Source organism: Falco punctatus, assembly GCF_963210335.1.
Source record: "Falco punctatus genome assembly, chromosome: 9".
NCBI classification, from domain to species: Eukaryota; Metazoa; Chordata; class Aves; order Falconiformes; family Falconidae; genus Falco; species Falco punctatus.
The window spans coordinates 27,259,568-27,286,241 of NC_137589.1; the positions used below are offsets into that span (position 1 = coordinate 27,259,568).

A 26,674-nucleotide genomic window follows, 5' to 3' on the forward strand; every position below is an offset into this window, starting at 1 on the left:
CAGATTTCTGGGATTTCTTAGCAAATCGCTTCAGTGCAGGCTAATTCTAATAACTGCAGATGGCTTCATTTTATCTGCTTGGTGCACATTATTTTTTTTTCGGAACACAGTATGTACAGTTGTAAGTTAGAAAAAAGTAGGCAATTAAAACCCCTTTATAGCCATCTATATTAATGACTAAAATACATCACCACAGATTTCCTTGTTTCAAATAATGTTGAAGTAGTATGAACTGGGGAGTCAGGAAGACCTGAAACTAAGAAGTTTCTTTGGGTTTTGTTTAAAGTGACTGGTAAAGTGCCAAGGTTTGGTATTTACATGTACAAGGTACTATTTACATGTTCGTGTACAACTTGTTAAACCTCTCCTATGCTATATGTTCTAAGCATTTTTTGTATGAATACTAACATTCAGATTATTTCTGCTACAGAAAATCTTCATTGCAAAATGTGACATGGATGCTTTCTACAAAAGGAGTATGATTTTTATTTAGAAAGGGGGTAGGCGGGGAAATACTACTTTGAAGTAAAGGACAGGAAGATTTCTGTAATGTAGTTTAGCTAATGTTATACCTGGTCTGCCATACTTGAAGCAGATGAAACGCTGCTGTGAGGGGAAGTACCCAGGGAACGGTTTGCAGCTTCTGGCACTTCTAGAAAAGAGAAAGAACATGTATAAGTTTCCAAAGTATGTTTGTTACGCTGTGAGAAATTGATTTGTTACAAGGACTTTGGAAGACCTGGAAATGCTTGACCTTTAGCATCACTCAGGAAAGGTACCTACTGTAAATGGATGGGCCCTATTTAAGTGCCTGGGACACTTGCCTGCTCAAAAGAGGAGCCTTGCTTGTTAAGAGAAACAGTTTGGTTAACAACTTGGTTAATAACCTGAGCTGGACCTTAAAATGCAAGAACACACACCCCTAAGTGAATCAATGTAGCAACATTGTAGCAACAGATAAAGAAAATGCAAGAATACAATGCAGAAAGCACTCAGTTCAGTGTGAGTAGTAGTCATATAGGTGAGGGAGTCAGGAAAATGAGTGTAGCTCAGAGATATTTTTTCACTAATTTAATCCAGCTGAAATGTTTGTATATGTGTGCAAGAAGTCTAGGCAGCTAAATAGAGAAGAACTACTAGGAAAGATTATGAAGCTAAAGTATGATTGTAATATGAAAGCATAGTAGAAAATAGCTATTAGGGCTGAAACACAGATGTTGAAGTGTTTAAGAAATTAGAAGGGAAATGGTTGAGTAGTGTTGCATAGTAATGATATGACAGAAATATGCGAAATAAGTATAATTGTTTTCTGGTAAAACGGTCTTGGACAAAGATAGCATAGGTGTCTGCTATAGGTACTTGTGATCAGAGCTGGGTACAGATCAATGTCATTGTACTAGAGAATATGGTTGTACAAAGTTAAGCGTTACTTATTCTGTTATCATGGGAGGTTTCATTTCCTGTTTGTGTTATTTACTGGGCGGAAAAAATGGTACTAGGATTGTTAGCACTCACCTATTCCTGGACAGAATACTTTGCAGACTGCTTTATGAAATCTTCACTGATACAATTCTGATTTAGATTTTGGTTTCAGAAAGTGATAAGAATGTTATAGAGGAGGTCATACAGTGACTCAGAATTAAAAAATTCAATTGGACTGGAAAGCTTAAAGACGCCTGCATGAAGTAGATTTAGAACTTCTTTCATAGTAAAGATGCAGCTGTCTGGAAGCTGCATTCCATGTACAGGGCAGACATTGTAAGGAACAGTTCCTCAATGAATGTGTAATCACATAAAGAAGGCTATTCAATATTAAGAATATTGTTTTTTCTGTCAATTTTGACTGACCAGCTGGAAAAGCTACAGCTGAAAAGTGAGTTGTGTGAGTAACAAAGGCAGGTGTAGGGTCCTGCACCTAGGAAGGAATTGCCCCATGCACCGTACAGGCTGGGGGCTGACTGCTGGAAGGCAGCTGTGCAGAGAAGGACCTGGGAGTCCTGGTGGGCAGCCAGTTGCCTGCGAGCCAGCAGTATGCCCTGGTGGCCAGTGGGACCCTGGGGTGCCTTAGAAGCATGGCCAGCGGGTCAAGGGAGGTGATCCTCCCACTCTACTCTGCCCTGGGGAGGCCACATCTGGAGTCCTGTGTCCAGTTCTGGGCTCCCAGTCCAAGAGAGACAGGGAACCACTGGAGAGGGTCCAGCAGAGGACTGTAAAGGTGATGAGGGGACTGGAGCATCCCCCTTATGACGAAAGGCTGAGAGAATGCCTGTTTAGCCTGGAGAAGACTGAGAGGGGATCTTACCACTATATACAAATATCTTTAAGTGTCAAGAGGATGGGGCCAGACTCTTTTCAGTGGAGCCCAGCAACAGGACAAGGGGCAATGGGCCAAACTGAAACACACTTAGGTTCCATCTGACTATGAGGAAAAAGTTCTCTGAGAGTGACCGAGCCCTGGGACAGGCTGCCCAGAGAGGCTGTGGAGTCTCCTTCTGTGGAGACATTGACAACCCGCCTGGACACGACTGTGTGCAGCCTGCTCTAGGAGAACCTGCTTTAGCATGAGGTTTGACTAGATGATCTCCAGAGATCCCTTCCAACCCTGACCATTCTCTGTGTGATTCTGTGATAAAGTAAGAATTGCCAGAAGTCAGGCTGAATTAGACTCTGCAAAAGGAAATTAAAGTAAGTAAGAAGAGGTTCCTTAGTTGTGTAAAAGGAAAGAGAAATGGGGCTGTCTGCAGTAAGAATTTTACTGATTTTAAAGATAATCTAGGTATTAAAACCAGTGGTAATTCTGGTACAGAAATAGAAATTTCTGCAACCAAATGGGAAGCAAAGCTCAAATAGTTTAGTACAGTTGAACTGGTGGGCCCAGATAATCTTTCCAGAAATTTAAAAACTGACACATGAAAATTACAGGGCTGGTAACAATTACTTTAAATTTCAAGTGATGGTGGTACCGTATGATTAAAGAATTCCAAACAGAATTGCTATAAAGTGGAAAAAGTGACCTCAGCAACTACAGGCCTTTTTGCCTGACTCCACAGAACACAAGGCCCTAGGAGAGAACGTGAAGGAAAGAACATTAAGGTTTGGAGGTAAAGGTACAACTAGCAAGCAAAAAAATCTCAAATTTACCCAAGTAGATAAAATGTTATAGCTCTTTCTTAAAATAGCAGAGTTCTGTAAAGGGGGAATATGGTGCTGTACTTACTCGAGTTCAGTAGAGCATTTGATACTGCGACACAGGGGAAATTAGTACTTTTTGTGAAGAAGATGAAAATTAGCACTAAGCTTGTGTGGTGACAAGGAAGAGACGGCAGGTTATGCTGAAGGTACATTAGTAATTGGGACCAATTGCATCTGTGATTAAGTAGTTACTGGACCTGGCACAGAATAAGAGTGTGTTAAAGGAAGTTTACTAATCAGAGCATCATTTAGCACCAGATGACAGTGAAGAATAGTTACACTTTAGAGATTAGTAAGAATTCATGCTACAAGTTGAAGCACGTCAGTTGTGCGACAGTAGCAGACAAACTTGAAAGCATCAGTCTATTGCATGAATAATGAACCATTATTATAGTTCCACAGTATAGGAGATATAATTGCAGCACACATCAAGCAAACATTTCCAGGAAAGAGAGAGAAGTACTAATAACAGCTTATAAATTTAAGCTACACCACATACAGATTTCTGTGCAGTTCTCATGATCCATTTACGGTGTGAAAGGTAACGTTCTGACTAAAATATGTGCAGAAAAAGGCTTGTAGGAAGGTCAGACAATTATCTGCTAATGAAACTAGAAGAACGTTAGACTAATTTACACTTCTGCGTGAAGAGAGTTCATATACATATTACCGGATTTGTTTTTAACTGTGAACTGAAACAAAGATCCTCTTTGAAAGTATTACTTCAAGGAGAGCTTTAGTGTTTGCCATTATAAAAATACCTTTTTTTTTTCCCCCCAGTAGAGATGCTGGATGCAATAATAATCTGTCTGGCTTCTAGGCAACAGAAGCCTGGAACAGCCCAGAAGTGTCATATTTAGGGTTCTTCTGTAGCAAGGAAGATTGATGGAGACTTTATTATGATGGGAACTGACCCAGACTACCTTTGGTAGAAATTTCCAGTAGTCACAAATGGGAACGAAGCACCCAATTTCCATTGATTTATACAATAACCCTGACATACTCCCTTGATTTTACTAGCTGAGCTAAGCTCCTGGACACTTGATCTCCTCTTTGTATGCATTACAGAGACAAATGTTCATTCTGAACTAATGAATATGTGTGGCATCTTGAAATAATCTTAATTCAAAGATTGATTTGAAATTAGAAGTTAATCACATTTTAATTAAAAAATCTGAATTGTACTTACTTGGCAGAATTGAGGACTTCTGGAGCAAAGACCTGAAATAAATATCAAAAGATTATGAAAGGTTTGAGGAGATCTACTCAGTTCTGAAAATACCGTGTATTTGAAGCATGCAGTGATAGAATGTGTTCCATCTCACCTAACTGTTCATTCAGAAATAAGGGCCAGATACAGGTATTAAAAAAAAATAATAATAAAAAAATCATATCCCACTAATACTGACAACTAGGATTTTAAACATATGGTTTAAATCTCCACCACCTAATTACAGATTATATCCTCCCATGATTTTTGGTGGTGGCTCTAGTATTTGGATACATTTGCCATGTTTTATTTTTTGCTACTGTGAGGCTTCAAGAAACGTGACTTTCAAAAAGCAACAGAAGGGTACAGAGAAAACAGTGCTTCCCTTTGAACTTCTCACAGCTGTGTTGAGACCGAGCTGTAGAAGCTGCTGCACTGAAATACTCAAAAGATGATGAAAAAGGATTTTACTTTTGGATACTTGGAAGGGGTGGAAGTGGAAGCTCTTGGCTGGAACCTCGTCGTCGTTCTGCTGCTGTCGGTTTTTCTGTAGCTTGGGAAAACAAATTGTAGAGTCAGGACTTCTTCAGAAATATACTGTCCCAGATAAGATAGTCCCAGTCATTGAGGGAGGGTTTCTTTAATTATTAGAACTTTTGGGGTTTTTCCTTACATGGCAACTTGCCACCCTGCTGCTTTGTTAGCTAGTGGCACACCACCAAATTTCTAGGCAGATAGCTGCGCTGTCACTGCCTTCAGGAGCTCAGTGGGAAACCTGCCTTCTGAGAGGCGAGCTGTGTGACACGGGGGAGGACAGTGGGGCAGGCTGCCCACACGAGCTCAGCTGGAGGAGTGCGGCTGGCTGGCTGCGTCTGACCCTCTGTTAGACAGCAGCTCCTGCTGAGCTTTTGCCTGGAGGAGCTGCCGCCTTGCACGGAGCCCAGACGCATTTTCTGCCTGTGCAAGGGACTGGCTCTTGCTAGGAGCTGGCTCTGCATCAGCTGATTCTGGTGGAGTTCAGAATGATACATTCGTGCTTTTCCTCCCTTCCCCCTTCTCCACTTTGAGGACTATATGGCACATTGCTGGTCCATTATGTCGTACGTTACCCTGCCAGTAACCTCAATAGTTTTACTGTGACTGCTTTTAGAGAACAATGATACTCAGCGCAACTAAGGCTGGCCAGATCCAGTTTGAAACTGCTAAAACCAAACTCCCTCAAAAACCTAGTATAATTTGAATGTGGTGTTGTTTGTTTTGTGGTTTTAATAAAAAGAAAATAAAGTAAAAGAATGTCAACTTTTTAACAGCAGCGGAGATAATTTACCTTCATTTGCAGACAAGGCCTCTCTGGAAGGTAAACATGGCTTCTGCAATAGAACAGAAGGAAACCAGATATACAATGGCATGTCACTTGTACAGAAAAAGTTTATCATCATTTACTTTTTGTGAACTAGTTTACATTTAAAATTGACAGCATCTGGGAGGGATTATAAGGTAGGGACATGGCCATCCTGTAAAGGGCCTCTAGTTGTATGACCTTGAAGCTTGGGATTTTGCAAAGTAGATTTGGAAAGAATCCCAGTGTGTGTATATAAATAGATGGATAAAAGTAAAATCTAAAGATGTGTGCTTTTTTTTTTTCTTCACTCCCATCAGTAAGTTTATGGTGTAACAAATGGTATGTTATCTCAAGTCCAAAACTGAAGAGTCCATTCCAAATACTTGCAAATCAAAATTTTAACATTTTCATCTTTGTCAAACTATGCTCACAAATGCCTGAACACATTTCTTTTTACTGAAAGTTAAACTGTCAGTTTAGCTCACAGTAAAAACTCACCCAACCTTCCAGTTTCTTTTTTTTTTTTTCATTTTGAAAAAATGCTAATAAACTGTCAGTTTTGAAACATTTTTCAAATTAATGTCTGTGAAAATTTCAGCCAGTTCTCTCACTCTCTCCCACAAGAGGTTGAGATATTTTTCTAATGATTAAATACTTACTGAAAGACCTCTGACAAATTCTGGTAAAATCCCTCATTTTTCTTGAGCTGTCTCTCTTAGAATAAATCCATGTATGCAGCCCTGTTTTTCAGGGAATACTTCTGAATGGCCTGTGTTCCCATTTATTTCTCATTTTATTAATTACTGTGTTTATTTTTACATCCTGGAGTACTGAATCCAGACATCCCTTTAACCAACACATTGTTCTACTTGAGCTTTCTCACTGCTGCTTAGTTCATATAACAGCACCCAAGTATTTCCTTTCTTTATAACTCTTCTCTATTCTTTTTATGTATTTATGTTATACCAAAAGCCACGATAAAATTTTTACAGTAAATTAAAAGTCACCTGTAAAATTAGCATTTGATTATGCAATTACAAGTCAACTTACTGGTGAATTTACTGCATTAGAAGTTTTCTTTCTGCAGATTGGAGGAAAAAAGAAAAAAAGAGCATCATTACTTAGCAGACACATGAATTCATTTAGCAACTAAGCATCAGGTTCATTGATTCCCAAGATACTTCTGGCCAAGATGGGATTCATCTCCTTATTCGATAGCTGTAGCAGCTGAGTGGGGAGGAATAAGGGTATCAGGTGTAATGTGGGTACTCAGGAAAGGTACTCAATTTGCAAGGAGGCTACACTCTGTATTGGTACTTATGACGACAGCTTGGGTGTGGCAGAAGAGTTTTAATGGAAAACTACAACCTTCTGGATTTATAGGCATGCACACGCTATTGCTGCAGTATGTGACTAAATTAAGCAAGCTGGCCAGCATCTGCCATCAGTGGCAGAAAGTGCAGGGCCATGCCACTGGTAAACAAACAGTATTCCTCCAGAAGTAAAGAAATAGCAGCTTGCCTTTACCTAGTCAGGATATCTTTCAGGAACAGCAATAAAAATTACTTCCACACAGGCAAGGACAGGAGTTAGCTCCTAATAAACCTACCTATTAACCCCATCCCCATCAAAGTAGTACTATTTTTTTTTTACTCACAGGCCCCTTGGTAATGGAGATGGAACTACTCCAGCAGGAAATCTGGATTCTTGTGTGTTGGAGCTATGATCTAGAAATGCAAATGATTTATTTAGTGTGCAGTATTAACTCTATCTGAACAGTGGATTTTTCTCACTGCCACTTAAGTATTAATGTAATAAAAAATACCCATTGGTTTAATTTTTGTCTTAACACATTTTCACTCCGATTACTAGAAAACAGTTCAGTAACATTTCTTGCTTATTGCTGACTGTTACAAATAAAATTTATACTGACGCATTCCACTATATGCTATATTAAGGTCACCAGCAAATCCCTCTCATATTGCCATGTTTTCAGTAAAGAATACTTACTTTCATCATTATTGTTTACTTCATGGTCCTGTAATGGAAAAATGTTAGGTTTTATAAGAAGCAATTAAAAATTTGATTATTATTAGCTGGTAAGTGCATAAATAATCTGGTCTTGTTAATCTGTAGTAATGTTTAAAGAAATATTTGTAGAGAATGCATATAATAGCCAGAGTATTTTTCATCAGCTTTTATGATGGTGCTTGAAAAATTCTAGCAAACATCAGTTTAGTTTTGAGATGGCTTGTAGGACTGAGAAAATTGGCCCTGATTTTTGCAGTGAGACTTTTTGGTTCATGTTTCATTTCTGAGCTGGAAAGCAGAAATTTTGCAGCAGATTTGAATATACTAAAGAACACATCTTCCACTGAAAGGAGGATACTGAGCAGACTGTCATTTCACCATGCTAGAATTGAAGCAATCCAACTAATTTCCTGGCTTCTTTTGGAAATGCTTTCTTTTGACTCCCACTTGGTGTCTTTTAGGGAATCAGACTCCATATGGTAAGTACCTTTCAAAGAGGCACCAGTTATTAATTTGTCCATCTTCATCCACCAGATTAATGGCTTTTCACTAATGTTGGTCACAAATGCATCCATTCTCTGGTTGGAGAGGTGAAATCCATCATCCAACAGCTGAGGTAGTGAGATGTGGAGAATTTTTCTCCCAGTCAGCCTTTGAGAGGAACAAGGGTTACAGTTGTGTTTAGTGCTCGTGTTGGGAATGGATTGAATGGGAGCAGTTAACAGATGTTTCAGTTATTGTTTTGCTTCGTCAGTGTGCATTGTCAGGGATGGAAAGGCACAGCACAGGACTGGACAAACTTGCTCACTACCATTTTTTTGTTTAAAACTCTAAACGCTAGCCACTTAGACAACAAGCAGAGATCCAAAAATTTGGACTACACTGGGTAATTCTTTCCTAGGCAGACTCTTGTGCCAAACTGGGCAAGTGCAAGTACACAGGAGCTGAATACACCCATTGTACAGATGAGTGTGTGTTTGGGAACTCCATCTTTGGTGATACAACTAACTCGGTGTGTGGCCACAGCAAAACGATAGTCTCTCTTGATTCTCTGCAAAGCTAGAAAAATATCCATCTCAGAGGTAAGCTCTAAGAATGAATTAATAGAGAGGTTTCAGCGGCAGTATGGCACTTGAGCCTGTTCTGAAGTAGGAAGATTCTTTTTAGTGCTGATCAGAGACTGAAATTTCCGTCCAACATTCCTCCTTCAGAAGGATTTTTTTCTGATCTTACATTGGTAAGAAAAGCTGAGAAATCAAACCATTTCATGAAGTGGAGTTAGCACCACTCAGGAATTGTTCAGCATCTTACAGTATACAGATCTAAATTGCAAGAACATTATGATGAGGTGAAAGGGAAACTAAAATGCTGCTGCTGTTGTTATGTAGAAGTGTGCAAACTCTCCACCCTGCCCAAAATACTGAGTCTATCTAGAAAGTTAAGGATTGAAAGTAAGACTATAAGATGTTCTTATACCACCTGCATTATGTTAGTGTAACATCTAATGCTATGGTGGGACCCCAAATTCCTAATTTTAAGTATCTAATTTCTCTATGTAGTTATTGGTAGACTGATTATTTCTTAAGGACAACTCAGAGCATTGGGCTGGGACGGAGTTTGGTGCACATAGCTTTTGGCACAGATGTTGATGCAGTTACCATCACCCTGTTTCTTGGTAGTCTGCTCCTCATGCACACTCTCTTTTGTGCTGGCACAACTGTTAGTAAAGCCGTGGTGCAGAAGAATTTAGGGAACCAATCTGGCTGGAAAATAACCTTTTCTGCATTTGCTTTTTCCCATTTGCTGCAGTTAGACAAGTTTTCAAGTAGTTTGCTTCAGAAAACCTTTGTTCCAGCACAGTGGGAGGGACAGACTGGGGACAAGAGTAGAGGAAGAAGAGGTATGACTTAAACACAGCCTTAGAAACTCGAAGCTTGTAATTACTCCTTCACGGACTGCATTTTCTGGTGATACTGGTTACTCAGACTACCCAGCCTGACAATTTAGACGGATTCCATTTTCAGAAAGTATTAATCATTCATCATCAGAGAGGAATGAGGCTCAAGGATAGTGCTTCAGATTGGGCAAAATTGCCCATTGCTACTGAAAGTTAGGTTCCTGGAGTTCAGCTGCATTTTTCAGTCCAAGAAATTATTTTTGTGGACTGACATATATATCTCTTAAAACATTTTAAGTTTTTCTTGGATCAATACAGATGTCCAGTGCTCTTTTGTCCAAAAGATTAATAGCCACAATTACAATATTAGATCAATCTGACATTCAGAGTCATCTGTTTCTGCTATTTAATCCAGAGAATAAAAAGCATCCATCTATTTATATGCATAAAACGCAGAACAGCCTAAGTTAAAAACATTTATTTTTTTTAATAGTGGCACATTAATTACTCACTGCTTTTGGATGAAGACGATTTCTGGGAAGAGGCAAAATATTTCTGGAAAATATACACAATAAGTTAAGATGAGTAGGATTTACTTAATTTCTTGGTTCAGATATGCATTTCAAGATCGAGATAGGAGGAGGTCTGCAGGAAATGGATTTAATTGCAGCTATGCACTGCTGCAGTGGTTGTGGTGATGCTGTGCCCTTAGGGTGGAACTACTCCAGAAGAACTTCTGTCCTGGACCTCAGGTCCCCTGCAGCTGCGCACAGGACCTCACCAAACACCATAATACACACAGCGTTGTGGATGTCACCTGCTGTGACAAAATAGGATCATATGGCCTATTTTGTAATGCCATGCCCTAGAGATAAGACAATGGTTACGAAGCAGCTTCCAGCACTTCTAGGGAAACAGGAGTGAAATAGGCTGCATACTGAAGCTTCCTTTGCCTCTCTTCCTCCAGAGACTTGGAATATAAAGCATGGATTTACTGCGTCCAGTTTCTTTACAAGCAATCCTGTGCCCCACCCCCTGCAGAAACATCTCATTTGCAAGGGTGCAGAGATGGGTAAAAGGAGTTTAAACTGGCTTGCAAAGATGTTTTATGTCTGCACCGGATCCCGAAAGGGATGTTCAAGAAAATAGCATCCATTTGGCAAACTGGCTTGAATACAGAAGTTTGCAAGGAAACGAGAACTTTGAAGTCTTACCTTGTCCCAATATCCCTGGCTATTTGTGTGTCCTGGAAATTGCTTACTGTCTGATGGCTACACAATAGAGAGGAGAAAATTTTGTCTCTGCTAATGTTTCCTATTGATATAAGCTGCTGTTGACTTACCTGGAAGTATCCAGCTTAGGTGACTCTCTGGTCATGCTGTGAATGTGGGATTGCTCTGTATTCTGAACAGGCACAGACAGAAGTGGCTTAGTGAACCTAGTAATAAAACATGAATGAAGAAAGGAAAATTGTATTTAACAACAGTGAATACAAAGGCAACCTCTCTTTCTCCTCCCCTACCCCCTCAAAATTCTAAAAAGTACCTTTAAGGGGTATTTCTTTTTAATATGTGCTATGATTGAGTTATTGAAATTAACATAGAAATGGACGACAATCTTTGTGTAGATACTCTGAAGAGAGTGAATTACTATATGTATATCTTCTAGACAGAATTATCAAACATTAGTATCTAGATGAGAAAATACTTTTTCTAATAAGTTTTAAATAATGCACAAACATTTGTAGCAGTGGTTACCTGGTTACCGGTGGTGGTGGTGATGGTTTTTCCTGTGAGAGAAAATGCACTGAATTATTTGGTCACTTTTTAATTTCATAAAATACATTTCTATGATCCTGTTTATGTTAGCAATATCTTATTTTTGAGTTGTAGTATAGATTTCTACTAGAACTCTGGCTGGTAATCTGCACTAGGGTGGGAGAGGCAAGATGTAAACCCCAGTAAATCCACGAAGCCCTGAGCCCACTTTGGCCATATGTCATGTCAGTACCAGCAAGTGGGAAGAAAATTACTGTCAGAACTGTCATTGCTCCTTTGCTGCAGTTCTGCTTCTGGAAAGTATTCCCTTAGGCTGCTGCTTCCCAGACCCGACCACTATCACACAGGACTGGGAAACTTCAGCTCCTTTCAGTTTACTGTGTTCTGCAGACCTTTTGGTTTGCCAGTCTTTCTGTGAAGGAAGTGTCGGAAAGTTTTAAGTGCAGAGAGAGATTTGTTCCCCTTTTTCCCCCTTTGAAAGGCTGATCATCTATTTTTACAATCACATTTGTGTCCTGCCCAAGGGCAATGCGATTCAAACTGTAGAAAGGCCTTACCTCTTCTTCGGGAACCTCATAGACTTCTGTAGGACAGGGAAGAAAAAAAATGCATTCTTTGGTTAGCAAAAGTGTAATGTGTGTTACCAGAAAAACTGATCAGAATTTGTATCAACTGTACTTCTGCCTCTGGAAAATAACTTGGGAGAATCTGCTCTGAGCTTGATTCTGCCTCCAAACCCTTGGGGCAGCTACACTCCATGTCCTCTAGTGTGAACACCAGGAAGTCTCAGGAAGTCTGATGAACAATCACTGTATTAATGAACCTTCCCCAATTCCACAACCTTTTTTTTTCTTGTTGTTTTGTTTTTCCTTTTTCTCCCATGCCGCCAGAGCAAGATGAATGCTTGTATTGTGCAACCCTGTGTTTTCACACTTGTGGCAGCATTTAGCCTTTCCTTGACTCAGGGAGGAAGAGGCCAGGTAAATCATAAATATAAGCTGGCTCATTTGCGTGGCCAGTGTCCATCTCTGAGCTCTGGTGCACAGGTGTATTTTAATTCACAGATATTAAAAGCCAAAGCCACCAGCATCCTTGTATCTATGTCCACTTTCTTCATCGAAAACAATCATCTTTCAACAAATTTCGTAGCAGGCTCCATTGCTTTTTTTGGCTGAAAAGCATCCCAGTTCCCACCAGGGGGAGATGTTTTATTTTTTTAGTAACATCTGTCAGGAGATGGTTGTTGCTCGACACTGATTTACAGAAAGGCTAAGACTGAAAAGGGCATTTTAAAATGTCTGAAAAGTAACTCACAAAATCTTAAGTCATTCAGAAGAAAACTTTTGTAGTTTACGACTTGAAAGCTAAACACATTGCTAACGAAATTGCAGACACTTTTAAAGAACCGTGTGATCAGTCTGTAAAGGTTACATTCCAAGCAATTAATGAGATTATGAGCATACAAAACAACTTGAAGTTAGCACAGCTAAGGAAGATTAAGCAAGTATATCTGCACGTATAAAAGCAAATATGATTGCTCTTATTTTCTTCTGCTTTTGTTTCTTTTTCCAAATAAATTGTGCTTTACAGAACTTAAATAAATAACAAATAAAACAGTGCTATCACAGGACATGCAAAACATCAGCCTCTACAGAATTCCTTTAAGATTTAGTCTTGATGTGATTTTAAAGTACTGAGTTTTAATTCCTATAGTGAAATGGGATTACTAACATACTGAGTCCTATACTTGTTTTTGTTGTATTGATCCATTTGCATTCCCCTGCTAGAGCAAAAAGCAAAAAAATAAATTATTTTGGGGCAAATGACTTGTTCTAGTTTTATTTATGCTTACCAGCAGATTTACTATTCAAGCTAGGCAAAACAACTGCTATAACATGGAAAAACCTGAAGGGGAAAATATTTTTGTTTTACTGATGTATGTCTTACAGTTTGTGCTGTGAATACATCAAATGTAATTCAATATTCCTCAGTCTTATGTTATTTTTATTTTAAAAGTGATACAAACTCCACATACCTTGCATATCAGAAGTAAGAGGCAGCTTTGAAGAAGTAGGGGGGGCTGACTTTGCTGTCTTCATAAATCTGCTCACAGGAGCTAAAAACATATTTTATTCATATACATATATACTTGTGCACATACTTGTGTTTATATACGCAGTTATATTTATATATATACACACACATCACATACATATTAAGAACGTTAACAATGTAGTAGTACTCATACAATAAGAATAAATATTAAGTAGGTCCAAGTGATAGCCTTTTGTGTGACCTTCAGCAAATCAGCTGAGGCAGAAAGTGGCTCTCTTTTTAAAAGGGAAACATTATTCAGCGTTCATGCCTTGCTGAATAGGTTTGGTATTGTCAGAACTACATGCTCTTCTCTGTTTACTTTTCACCTTTGGACTGTAGTAGTTTGACTCTCCAGCTAAATATACTTCAAATAGCAAGGTAAAAAAAAAAAAAAAAAAAAGAATCAAAGTCAGTCTTTATCTACTGAAAATCTAAAAATGCTTGTTCTTTTCCTGAGGCACTTCAGCAAACGGAATTTTAATGCTGTGGCTCCCTTGGATGAGGAGGGAGATCACATACCATGAAAACCTTCCTGGTTGTACAGGGGCTGGACTTTGAAACAGCTGAGTGAGAGAGGCAGGAATTAAAATGTGAATTCCAATAAAGTTAAAAATAATTTTCCTTGGCCTTGTCATGAATCAGAAGAGCCAACTGCCTTTTTGCAGGCTGCATTCTCTTTATTAGCTGTACCTCCACTCTGAGCCCTAGAAACAGGCATTAATTTGTTCCATTTTTTTCCACTGTTGTTCCTAACAAGGCAATAATTATTAGCTTAAATGACTAAAACTCACGTTTTTTAGGTAGTGACATGCTGTTTTCTGTGGGTTCAATATAGTTATCGTCGTCATTGTCCACTGGCACAATGTAATTATCCTATGAGAAATGCACAACAAAAATCTACCAGTTAAACCTCCATCATATCAACAAACTGTTGGGACTGAAGCCCTGGCAGCAGTTTACAATAGTTACCATTTCGCAGTGACTGCTGTTGCAGACATTTATCATCCTGTGCAGATGGGACTCCCCAAGACTGAAAACCCTCTACCAAATTACTCCAGTATGAGACTGGTGGATAAAAGCCCTCCCTTCCCTTTGGTCCTGGGGTACCCTTTAAGGTTCCTCTCTTCCCATTGCCTGCAGCTGGTTCTGGATGAGCAGAAACTATTCTGTGATCTGAAGAGCCTCCTTGATACTTGTCAGCATGGTACTCACAGGTCACTGTTTGTGACAATGCCACAAAAATGTACAAAATTATTTGTACTATAGAAGCTGAGACCAAACCATGGCATTGCTGTGTAGTCTACTAATTGATGTGGGGTCATCAGTCATTTAAACTGTCAAAACTTGTATATCTATAAACATTACCTCATCATCACTACACTCCTTAGGCTTTGGTGGTACTTTTGGTTTGGCAGCAGGAGATGGCAGTGGCAGGGATGGCACGGATGGTTTCTTTGGTCTGGATGTGGCCGCACTAGGTGTACTTGGGAGAGGTTTGTTGACGGGAGGAAGCTGCTGGTGACTGGTGCGATTGTCTTTTCATACAGAAGAAAACAATTTTAGTAAAAATTACACGTTGGCCTCTGGACCAGCTTGTACTGCCTGTGTAAACAAGTCTACTGAGGCTGCAGCTCAGGTCAGAAGGCAGACCTGAGTGTATGCTGGTCCTGGTGTTGAGACTTGTGTGCAAACTGGTCCTATTTCATTGCTCAAGGTAACAGCCTAGTCCTCTGCTGCAGAGGGGTTGCTTAGACACCGACTGTTGTATGAAAAACTGTTTAACTCCTTGGGGAAAAGGTGGTGGCTGGGTGGTGTAGTCTATTAATATGTCCTGTGCCAGTATGAACTTTGGTGACAGTGAGAAAGAAAGTATCTTGACATATAAGAAAAACAACTGTTCCACAGCACAAAGGGTGGGACTGAAACACAAATTATGCCAGGTCCTCTGGGGCGTAATTTTAAAAATTCCTCCCCTTTTCAAAGGACACATAGGTGAAGTGCTGATAAACCTCTGTGACTACATATGTGGCATTTTAGCACTTCAGTGATTATTCTATAAGCAGTGACAGTCTTGTGTCATACAAAAATGAAAGCAGGCATCATGCCAATGTTTCTTTACCCCATGGCTCAAATCTTATGTAACTGAAGCTAACTTTCCTTCACTTCAGTGTGATTTGCCCACGATTGAAAAGAATCAAAACAGGAAGAAAATGCACATTTATGCTTGACTGATGTAAATAAAATCTCGATTCTGTCTTGTTTTTCAGGATATTTATCCTCTTCAGTACCAATCTTGAAGGACAATACGTCATGAATATTTGGCCTGCTTTGTCCTCTGTTTTACTGCTTTCAGAATAATGATTTGAGATACAGAAAAGATTAAGAAGGGACCACTCTAGTCTTATGCACTTAATCTTCAATATGAATTCCTGCAGTAAAATTTGCAGATAAATCTGGAGCCATGTTAGTGCTATCTCCTGTACCTTTGCTTGAATTTTGTAGTTAGTAGATGTCTATCAAAGTCTCTAAGAACACATTATGTTAAAATTCTAAACATTGCTAACAGCAATACTAACCTGTTCCATGCTGTAATAACATACATAAAAATCCTACCCCTGAAAGCTGAAGACTTACTCTCAGAATTAAAAGCAAACTCTTGAGGAAAGGACACATTAGTCCACTTGAGGCCACTTCTCTTCTGGTACTGATAAATACGCAATTATCAAGCTGACATAGTCAACTACTCCGTAACTACCTGCGTATTCACCCCTAGAAATAGGGAATGAGGAGGGAATCTTCTTTTTCTCCTGCTCACTTGGAGGCGGCTCATAACTGTCATCAGGATTCTCTTCACTGGGGACCACATACATCTCAGAGTCAGAGTGGTCATCTGGATTTTCATAATCACTGTCCTAGAAAGACAGAACTTCCCATTTCTCATCTCAGAACATACTTACAGCTTCATAGCAGTATATGATACAAATATCCTTGCAGGAGTACATTTAACTAAGTAATGAGAATGTATTTTTGAAAGGACTCATTACACCCCCTTTTAATATTCCCTTTAAATCAACAGGCACTCCTGCCAGCCTCCCCTTCCGCTCCTCCCAGGAGCTTCCTGCTCCCTGGCTCCTTGCTATCTCCAAGGAGTACCTTTCACACCAAGCGCTCAGTCTTCAAATTACGGACTAACAGCTTGTTTCTTTTCACAGGACAGCTCCTTCCTAGTTCCAGCTGTGACTCTTGATGTGTCCTGTCACTTCCTCTGCCTTTCCTATTAAAAAGGTGCTCAGGACCTAACTCCAGAAGGAAACTAGTCACTTCAGACTTCAGGATGATGGTTGTACCATTACTTTGTGTGGCTGATTATCATGACTTGCTTCATTCTAATATTCTCCAAAACCTTATTAGAAGTTTTTCACTTTTAGCAATAAGTGGCATCCCCCTCCTCACTCCTCCCACCCTCTCTCTCCCAAACAGATGATCTTGCTGGTTTCTGAAATTATTGCTCAGTTTGAGAATTCCCTCAAATCGATGTCACGTGCTTACTTATCCAAAAAGCTTAGTACTATCACCGACAGTACTTCTGAGTGTACTTTTAAGTTAGTATAAAAAAATTTGAGGTAGCTAAAAATCAGTGGCTACTTGTAAATAAGGGTGATGTAACAAATAACATTTAATTAAGTTCAACCACAAGTAGAAGATTAAAAAAAACCCCTTTTATTATTATTACTTGTGCTAATGTGTTGCTACAGTAACCCCCTACTACCCCAAAATATGTACTTACAAAATCATCTGACCATTCTTCTTCATTGTCTGCATGTTCTAAATAAAACATTAGAGTTATTTAAGCAGATGGAACAGTGAGCATAAACGTTTATCTTGGGTTGTTTTTTCAATGTATACTTATCATATTCAGCTTAAAAAACAAACAAACAAAAATAAAAGTCAAAATTTCCTAAACAGTTCAGAGCAACACATCTGGTTTGGACTGAACAGTAAATTAGATGCCTGCTTGCTTGTTTAGATAACTTGTTTGAGAGCTGTTGGAAAAAAATTAGAAAATGCCAAACTGCACATAGTCTGAACAGCAGAGCATGCACTTTACACAGTGTCCTGCTAACGTATCGCCTTTTTAAGTAGGAATAACAATTTCTACATAATGCAACTACCACAGGCCTCAGGGCTTTGTACTTAGCTTGTTTCTCAGATAAAGCTGCAAGACAGCACACTAATTACAAGTCTTCATGTTAAACATGAAACAATTATCTGATAACTTCCAAACTCTGTCCTTTGCTTCAGTTTTCATATCATTGTTTCCTTAACAAGACAGCTGTTAACTTGTAAAAATGGGTGTGAACTAGTTTGAGGGCAGTGCTGCATGGCAAGCAAATATAGTTCTACCTGTAAGATAATTCACAACATCATAATTGTCACATTAATAGCATTAAGGTTCAGAATCTGTGATGATAATTTGTTCCGTTTTTTCCCCTATTTACTTTCACATCACAGTGTCTGGCAAAGTGGGACTGGATGTGGGTTCTCCCTTTTTAGAACAGCCTACATGCAGAACCCTGGTAAATACTGATTTTGTGGGACAACTTGCCACGTTTTGCTTGCCTCTCATTTTAAAGGTGTGAACTACCTTCAGAATTGTTGATAATCATAGACTATTCTCTCATTAAAAACAAATTAATGAGGAAATGTATAACTGAAATACTGGTAGGTGTGTAGGTATCAAATATACATAGACATGCAGTTTAAATTTGCATTAACAGACTTACCTGAAGCATAATCCCTTTGTGGTAGACTTGGTGGAGGTTTTTTTTTCAGCCTGTAAACAATAATTATTACATTTATAATCTAGTAACATACACTAGAAGGGAACGTTAGCCAGACATGTTAAAAAGCTGGTAACAAAAGATACCTGCAGCTGAAGAAATACAGATTATCATCACAGATGCTTAGCAAATAGCTGCAGGAGAATGCTTTGAAAAGCTAGAAACAGATAAGAAATTAGAATCTATTCTGAGGGTTGGTGGGTTTTTTTCTTTTTTTTTTTTTTTTTTCCTAAGAACATATTTTGAAAGAACAGCTTCCTTGCCCGCCCACCCACCCTCCTCTTCATTTCCAATGCAGAAACAGATAACATAGGGGTCAGAGATAAATGTACATCTATCTGAAGATGAAAATCAGGCTCACAGAGGCTTTGCTAAGACTATAGCATAAGAAAGTGGTGCAGCACTCCCCTGTCATATTTCTGTAACTACCGTTTTGCATGCACTTTATTTTCTGATTAATGTTTAAATGTACACTAGGTCTCAGGACCAGATTCAGTTTCAACTTACTATTATTTTATGGTGTTATGCCCCTTTTTTCATAAATACTGTTATAATGGCATTTGTAATACCAAGTGAATCAAAAGATGATTTGTAGAAATACTGAAAGGATCTTTGTGGCTATATATGTATGTATATGTATGTGTGCATGTATATTTATATGTAGCAAACAGGAGTATACATATATGTAATATATGTGTATTTACATGTACTCCTGTTCATGTATGTGTATATATGTATGTATACTCCTGATTGCTAAATTGCAGCTGTCCAGAGAAGACCCTGAATTACAGCCAGTTGATATAGCAATTATTTCATTCGCATGTTAAAAAAAAAAAAAAAAAAAAAAATATAGAGGAATTTGGGTTTAAAGTCAAAAGTAATGGCATGTGTGACATCAGAGGCCAGACTGATGCACCTGAAGAGAAACAACCAACCTTTGCTTTTTGTCACCATATAAAACAGTAACACAATTTACATTAAAATAACTCTTGAAAGTGACTTCTGAACATTGTGTGACAGATTCCCTGTAGCACTGATGAGATCTCACCATGGACCTGAGCCTTTGTCTGCTGAATTGATGGCTTCACTCATTCTTCAATCAGATCCTAACAAATTCATTTGCAAAAATAAACAAATTATGTAGAAAAAAAATGACAACAAAGACTTTAAAATGTTTTCTTGTGATCTCTGAGCAGTAGTGATATTGACAAATTTTGGTTTACTACAGGAGTGTGCTGCTTAGGTGTCATTGTTCAGGTAGCAGTGTAACTCAGAGTGGTGTCATGCTGGCACTAACACATCGATTCACAAACTTTTCCCATCTGTTTTGAGAAATTCTTTGGCTACTTTTGAGTTGAATTCATATAATTCTGTTGTTCAGAGAGTCACAAAAAAAAAGAAAAAGCACATGCATGAATCAATGAATAAATGGTGCAGGCATTGGTAAACTCAATAAAAAAAGCCCAACCCCCAACCAAAAACACCACCCCAAAAAAACAAGTAAAAAACAATCTAGGCACATTATTTTTGAGGTGTTTACCTGCATTGTTCATTACTAACAGCACTAATGATGGAAAATTGCTTTCTCAGAGTCTTTTAACTTCCCGCAGCACAATATAACTTAGTGTACAAACAGTAAATGAAAAAGCATTCGTGTCTTCCATCCGGGTTAGCACAGGCATGTTAGAAAGAAAAACTCAGGGCCACTGCCAGGACAGATCTCAGGTCTTAGCAAGGGGCAGAGCAAGACGTATTGATGTACCTTGCAACATGTCTATCATGAGCTGTTCAGAGACAGTGGAGACTTGGAAAACAGTGGAACTGAGGCAAAAGTAGGAGGCTGTTGGGGTCACGGTGTAACGTATGGGGGTTAAGCCACCTTACACAAATCCAAGCTGCTAAGCAGACGGCTTCGACGCTTTGTCCCAGGCCCTGTAAATCCTGGCAGTGGCCCCAACAGAAAATGTAAATACGTTATAATGAAAGCATACACAACACAGAACAGAGGTCTGTGTCTAAGCAGTCTATCATGCCATTGTGCAGCTCTGAAATAGCATACCGATCCCAAGTATCTTTCCCAGTTTTGCAAATTAAGGCCACTTGTTCATTTTGGAACCTGAATATCAATAGAAGAAAAGAAACAATGTTTCTGTCAGAGCTGAAACAGTTCACGGCCACATCTATGCTTGCTAAAATCTCTTCCAATATGTTATTTGTTCTAAAATTCAAATCCACTTAAAAATAAAATAATTCTCACTGTACGGGTATGATTTACTGAGTGCCAAAACTGAAATCCAGGCTCCTTTGAAGTCAATTGGAGCTTCACTTTGCAACAGCCAGAACTTTACCCAATGTGCAAACCACAATGCAAACTGAAAAGACATAGCTCCTCCGCCAAGGAGTGGTTACCTAGCTATTTCAGGCTCTGATGGAATTATCCACAGAGATGCTTGCAGAGTGGCAACTGACTCCATCCTGTTCCCTTGAAGTTAATGAGAAAGTACTGAAAGAATCAAATCCATCCAACTGACCATACAATATTTAAGTGGAAGACAGAACGATTTCCTAACATGTCTTTAAATGGTTATATGAAATTCTAGAAAATGCAGTTTTTGAATAAAATATTCTAGTGCTATGCCATTCTGGACTTAAGTGGTGAAGTATCTCTGTACTAGCTGTGACAGAACACAAATAATTCAAGTTTCCATTTACTTTAATGGGACTAGTATTTTTCTAAAATTTAATAGAAAATAAGTAATTTTCTGGCAGTTTTTAAATACCCATGAGAAATTTCAGTTCTAAAGGGCTCAATAAAATCCAAGTACATTTCTGAGTGTATGGTTTACAAGTTTTAAAACCAATGTAACACATCTTAGTATATACATTTTAGCTTCAACAAATAACCAAGCAGCATATGAGACTTCCCACATAATAGGGCGTAGACGCTGCCCACACAAGAGCAGAATGCACTGTACAGAAATTCATAACAACTTTTAGGAATTTTCCCCTCTATAGCATGCTGAGGTTGATCCAACAAAACACTTTAGGCATGTGCTTAACTTTGCACATAGGAGTCCTGTAGGAATTGCAAATATTAATCATATGCTTTGTGTTTATAGCACATTTTTGTGTTTTCCTGCACTAAATGGAGAATTTTTAAAAAGAATGCAGCAGAAGTCTGGGGTTTTTGCTCCAGCAACACTTGTTTTTACAGGCTACACCCAGAAAAGTAACCAAACGTATGAAGTAGTAGCTCTTTTCGTGTAGCACTTAATTCTCCTACATATGCATTTCCTCACTAGTGTTTCTGCTCACTCCTCCAGCAGTTAAAATGTGCCTAAAACCTCTTTGTTTTCAAGAGTCCTTCACTTCTTCTGTCATTAACTCCTTCCATTTGCTTCTTAAGAAACATTTTAACTTAACAGGTTTTACAAAAATTATATTTACTGAGTTGAGTAAGTATGTATTAGTCCCAAGTGCACCAGATGATCACACTTCTGATTAAAAGATAAATTAATTGAACTTTGCAAACATTTTCAGAGTTCCAAACAGGTTCGATCCAGCTGACAGAGAAACATTTCTTGAGCTGTATTCTCATGACCTAGTGGAATAGTTTGTTTCAAGCGTCAGCAACCATCTTGCAGAGTGAAACCCATGATTTCTTTCTTACTTCCCTGTTCTGTACTACCAAGGATGTGAATATGAAAAAATATTTTTCCCCCAGCTCTCATTGTTTATAGAACTTTGGCTATACCTTTTGCTTCTACACCTGAGTACATGTGAAAGTACACTTTTTGACATGATCTGCAGAGCAGCTGGAACTCCAGCATTGTAAATAGTTTTGCATGTGATTAAGGGCAAGCAGGTGAATGCTATCTTGCAATGGGCAATATTTTTACTGTTGGAAAATTCTGAGTCAGGATGGGGAATAAACAACAGGAACTTTTAAGTAATGAAGAAACAATCTGTAGTTTTCTTTGCTTTTACCACCACTGTTCAGACTGCTTTCTGCAGACCTTTAAGACACACATGGATGGCAGACATATACCTCCCCAGCTGTACCTGGCAGGTGAGCTGTACCTGGAGAGCAAGCAAGAACTTCTCTTACTTTTCTGCACAGTCAAGAGCCAATCCAGATTTTAGAAGTGTCTTAACAAATACTGGTAATAAGTCAAATGTGCATTTCATGAGTATTTGATCATTCTTTCAATTTCATTAGCAGAGGCTTGCAGTATACATCCGTGTGACAACTGTAGGCTTAGAGTAAGGAATTATACTGTTTAACTTACCTAAAATTATTTCTACTTATAACAAATCTGAATTTGAGTCAAAATGATTTTTTTCTAGCATATAGACAAATTCCAAATCTGTGCTACGTAAAGCCCATTTTTTTAAATGCATTTTTTCCTGCTTCAGTCATATTTAGATCCTTGAAATTTAATAAAATAATCCTCTAACTGAAATGGAGGAACTGATCAACTGGATAATGGCATTTTTAAGAAAAAAACATCTAAAAAAAAATAATCAAACAAGAAGTCCCCAAAGGGCACATTCAGAGGAATACAGCCAATTCTAATTCTGCAGAGCTTGGCATCTCTTGTACATACCCTTATAAGTGTTGTCAACTCATGCTTTTATTGTAAGCCTCATTACGTGCTGGGTTCAAGATCTGAGTTCTGAAGTCGTGCAAACATGAGAATTTTTCTTCTTTTTTTTTTAAAAATAAGAGTAAGTTTCTGGTCTTCATAATTGCAGAAGAGATTATTATGGCTTAGATGAACCACAGAAGTATCAGAAAGATTATTATATGTATTATTTTATATTTTGTTACCTCTCAACTTGTATTCTTATAGCTCGGGGAGGCAAAATGTGAGCTCTGTGCTACAGACATTACAAGAGTTTTTATGAGCCTGCTCTTTTTTGTGGATTTTTTTTTAATCTTGAGAGAATCAAAGAATTGCACTGTTACAGCAGCAATCTTGTATCTGATATTTAACGATGGCATCTCTGACCTTCCCAGCTTCAGCTACATTTAGTTCTTGTTATTTCTCCCTTGTCTGTCCTTCCCCTCTTACTCTCAGAGAAGGACACACAGTCAGAGCAATACTGATTAACAGCAGAATTCATGTTCAGGCAACTATGGGAGACAATTTGTTGCCTCAAATCATAAATAAGATGCTTCTATTATTTTTGCCATCTGCTTTCCTCTCAGCCATTTGAACTGGACCCACACCAACATTATTAACTACACAAACTACTACTGTGAAGTAGGAAGCCACCCTTTATTAAAAAGCAAGAACATAACAAAATCCCAATCTCCCTCACTCCCCTTCCTCCAAAAACCCACCAGAAGCCTTGACAGCCTTAGAAGCTCTTCCCTGTGAGCAGGTCCCAGGTGAAACTGAGTATTTTAGCAGATGAATTTCTGAACACAGGGGTCTATTTACATACTGTGTTAAAAGCAAATCCACTCAGATTAAGTTAAAGGTCCAAGTAGTTGAAAAAGTCATTTTAGAGGGAAAATTTGCTTTTGAGCACGTGTGGAAATAACAACTACATATACCACGTGACTGATTTGCTGCAAATTGCAGCAGTGCTAGAGTGAAAGAAGCCAAGTAAAGGAAAAAGTAACCTCAAGAATCTATGTGATGTATCAGGTGCTACCATCAGAGCCTGTTCAAGGTTTGTGGACAGAAACACGGCTGTGGTAAAAGAGGCCACAAAGGAAGGCTTGCACCCTGCCTGGGAAATGGGAGAGCCAGGTGGTCCCTGCTGCTCCTAGAAGTGTATCCCCCTCCTGTGGCGGGGCTAGTGGCTGCCCTGCAAACACTGGCTCTGCCTGGGCTGACAGCAGAGGCATCGCCGAGCCAGTCCGGCTTTCTGGAGCGCTTGCATAGCCAAACCAGGCAGAGCCCTGCTACTTCTCCCACCAGCGTACCGATCGTTTCCTACATCCCCAGCATTAGCTCTTGCTCGAACCATACTTTTTCTTTCCCTTGAACTGAGCCATCATGGTCACTCTTTTAAGAACAATTTTAAACAACATTTGCACGTGCCTTTTATGTATGAGAGCTGTATTTCTAGATTTAATATAGTTGTCTTGGAAATACTGCAGACACTGTGTACTAATTAACTTTTAAAAGTACTTAGTACTTTTGTTGTCAATGACCCGTGAAAAGAAAGACATCTGAATAAGAAAAATTGCATCCAAATGGAAGTTCAATGCAAATAAGCTATTGCATTAAGGAAAATAAAGTGTGCTAAATAGCTAATTGGTTTAAATAGATGTTTGACTAGAAAGAGTGAATAGTGTATTCATTTGACAAGGATGCAGAATTACTGGAATTTCTTTCTCTGTGTAAATACACATGAATATTTGATGATACTCATATGCACGTGACATCAATATATATGCTGTTCAGCACTTCTTACTGGAATAAAGATGCTAGGTAATGCTGAGTTTTGTTTTACAGAACTGAAACATAGGAGGACTTAGCATTTTTATGGGAATACTGACTACGATGTCTGAACAGTGGGTTCAAGGTGGAGCTCAAATTAAAGTGTAATTGCAGCTGGTAGCCTGAACAGTGGACTGAGAAAGGCACACACCCAAACAAGTGATGATCATTCTCAAAGAACATGCAAGAAAAATGCATTTACCCAAATACTGTTCTTTCAGGGCTACAAACACAACCTCCTACAGGAGACCAATTCTGCAACTACTTTGTGGTATTTTTAATACTGATGACAATTCTGCATGTTGCAGCCTGGACCGAAGCTCTGTACATATGCTGAAGTACATCTCTCTATGATAACGTGGTCCCATCACTAAAGTAAAATACACTATGCTAGCAATCTGAATTTTCCCAAATTGATAAACTAGTATTGGCATTTCAGACTTACTTTTTGAACTTGTTTATTATCCCACTTTCATTTTTCTTGATGTCATGCACCATCTTTTGAAGCTTCCTGTAAGATATTAAACAAAGCCAGCATTAAAATTACCATGTGGTTTAACACTAATTTATATAAATTAAGAAAAATGTGCTTAATGTATGTTCAATAAGTAGTTTAGCTGTTAAATCATTTATGTATGAAGTTGTCCTCCCTTTTTAACAGAGCTCTTTGGCACGATTTGCTTCTTCTTAATACAATTAATATATCCTCCTCCTTAATAAAATTAATTATAGTTTAAACAATTGATTTAAAAATGCATCAGGAAAGAACATCGTTGCCTGCATTAGTATTTTAGAATATTTCTGCGTTAACATTTTATTCAGAACTGACTTCACAACACTTAACAGCTATAATGGGAATGCTCTCTGACTTCTGACCTTACACGAGTCATTTTATCAGCAGACAGTTTACCTCATTCCCATAGCACCTGCAGTTACAATAGGAGGGTGAAAATTACACATTCCTGGTCTCAGGTCATCTGAGAAACCATTAGAGTACCTGTGAGACTGAGCTATAAAAACTTGTGATCTCAGGACTCCAGTTTCATGGACTGATACCTGGAATCATACAGGTTTTTTATACATCAGCTTCACTGGCCTCATTAAAATTTTACTTGTGATCAAGGCAATTTAAGCTGAATATCTCATTTTTCATTCAGCAAGTATCATTTAGAAACCCACCTCGCCTCACATTTTTAAAACACACACCACTAAAATCAAGTCAATGTCAGCAACACAGATATAACTTCCTGCAAAAGACTAATTTTATAGTGAAACCTGTTGGAAGTCTGGTTATATTAGAAACTTCACGTGTATTTTTAGTTTCTTCCCAGTGTATGTTCTTCCTGTTCACCTAAACTAAGTATCTTCTATTAGACCTAAGCTGAAGATTTTATTACAACCCATAAAGAAAAGCAATGTTTGGTTTTGGTTTTTTTCAAAAAGGGCTTAAAAATGCCTTCCATTCTTCATTGTAAGCTATGTGATTCCACATTTTAGGGTTGCCTACCTCATCTCTGATGCATGACCAGGCTACCAATAGTGTCTTGGAAGCTTTGCTTACAAAGAGAAGTGCAGGCATCAAAGTATTCTTTCCCTTTTTTAAAGCTTTCTTTAAGCTTGAAACATTATTCAGACAGTTGAGTAACACATAGAGCTTTGCCAAAAAGAAACTATCTTCCAGCTTCATCATTAGTGACTACAGCTGTCTCTTAAAAATTAAAGTAACTTCTTCAAAGGGGATTGGAATTAGATGAGAATTAGCTAAACAAAATCAGGAAATAACAGCACTAGCATCATGTGATTATTTGTCTGCAGTCCATGGCTCGGG

At 38.5% G+C, this 26,674-nt stretch overlaps 1 protein-coding gene across 7 annotated transcripts in view; it reads right to left on the reverse strand.

The window, feature by feature from the left end:
- The window catches only part of BLNK (B cell linker), a 100,720-nt gene that overhangs the window by 5,681 nt on the left and 68,365 nt on the right, over window positions 1-26,674 (reverse strand). For 3 of the 7 annotated variants that reach the window (XM_080400971.1, XM_080400977.1, XM_080400974.1), the window contains 19 exons: window positions 25,292-25,357; window positions 20,448-20,504; window positions 18,332-18,381; window positions 17,335-17,372; window positions 16,303-16,459; window positions 14,913-15,082; window positions 14,339-14,420; window positions 13,486-13,566; window positions 12,008-12,033; window positions 11,430-11,461; window positions 11,015-11,110; window positions 10,185-10,227; window positions 7,755-7,782; window positions 7,402-7,471; window positions 6,795-6,825; window positions 5,730-5,772; window positions 4,874-4,955; window positions 4,382-4,413; window positions 573-652 (listed from right to left, as the gene is read on the reverse strand). In XM_080400971.1, the coding sequence (XP_080257097.1) occupies window positions 573-652; window positions 4,382-4,413; window positions 4,874-4,955; window positions 5,730-5,772; window positions 6,795-6,825; window positions 7,402-7,471; window positions 7,755-7,782; window positions 10,185-10,227; window positions 11,015-11,110; window positions 11,430-11,461; window positions 12,008-12,033; window positions 13,486-13,566; window positions 14,339-14,420; window positions 14,913-15,082; window positions 16,303-16,459; window positions 17,335-17,372; window positions 18,332-18,381; window positions 20,448-20,504; window positions 25,292-25,357 (1,264 nt within the window). The remainder of the gene's footprint in view (window positions 1-572; window positions 653-4,381; window positions 4,414-4,873; window positions 4,956-5,729; window positions 5,773-6,794; window positions 6,826-7,401; window positions 7,472-7,754; window positions 7,783-10,184; window positions 10,228-11,014; window positions 11,111-11,429; window positions 11,462-12,007; window positions 12,034-13,485; window positions 13,567-14,338; window positions 14,421-14,912; window positions 15,083-16,302; window positions 16,460-17,334; window positions 17,373-18,331; window positions 18,382-20,447; window positions 20,505-25,291; window positions 25,358-26,674) is intronic. The other 4 variants (XM_080400972.1, XM_080400975.1, XM_080400973.1 and 1 more) reach the window with 2 other exon arrangements.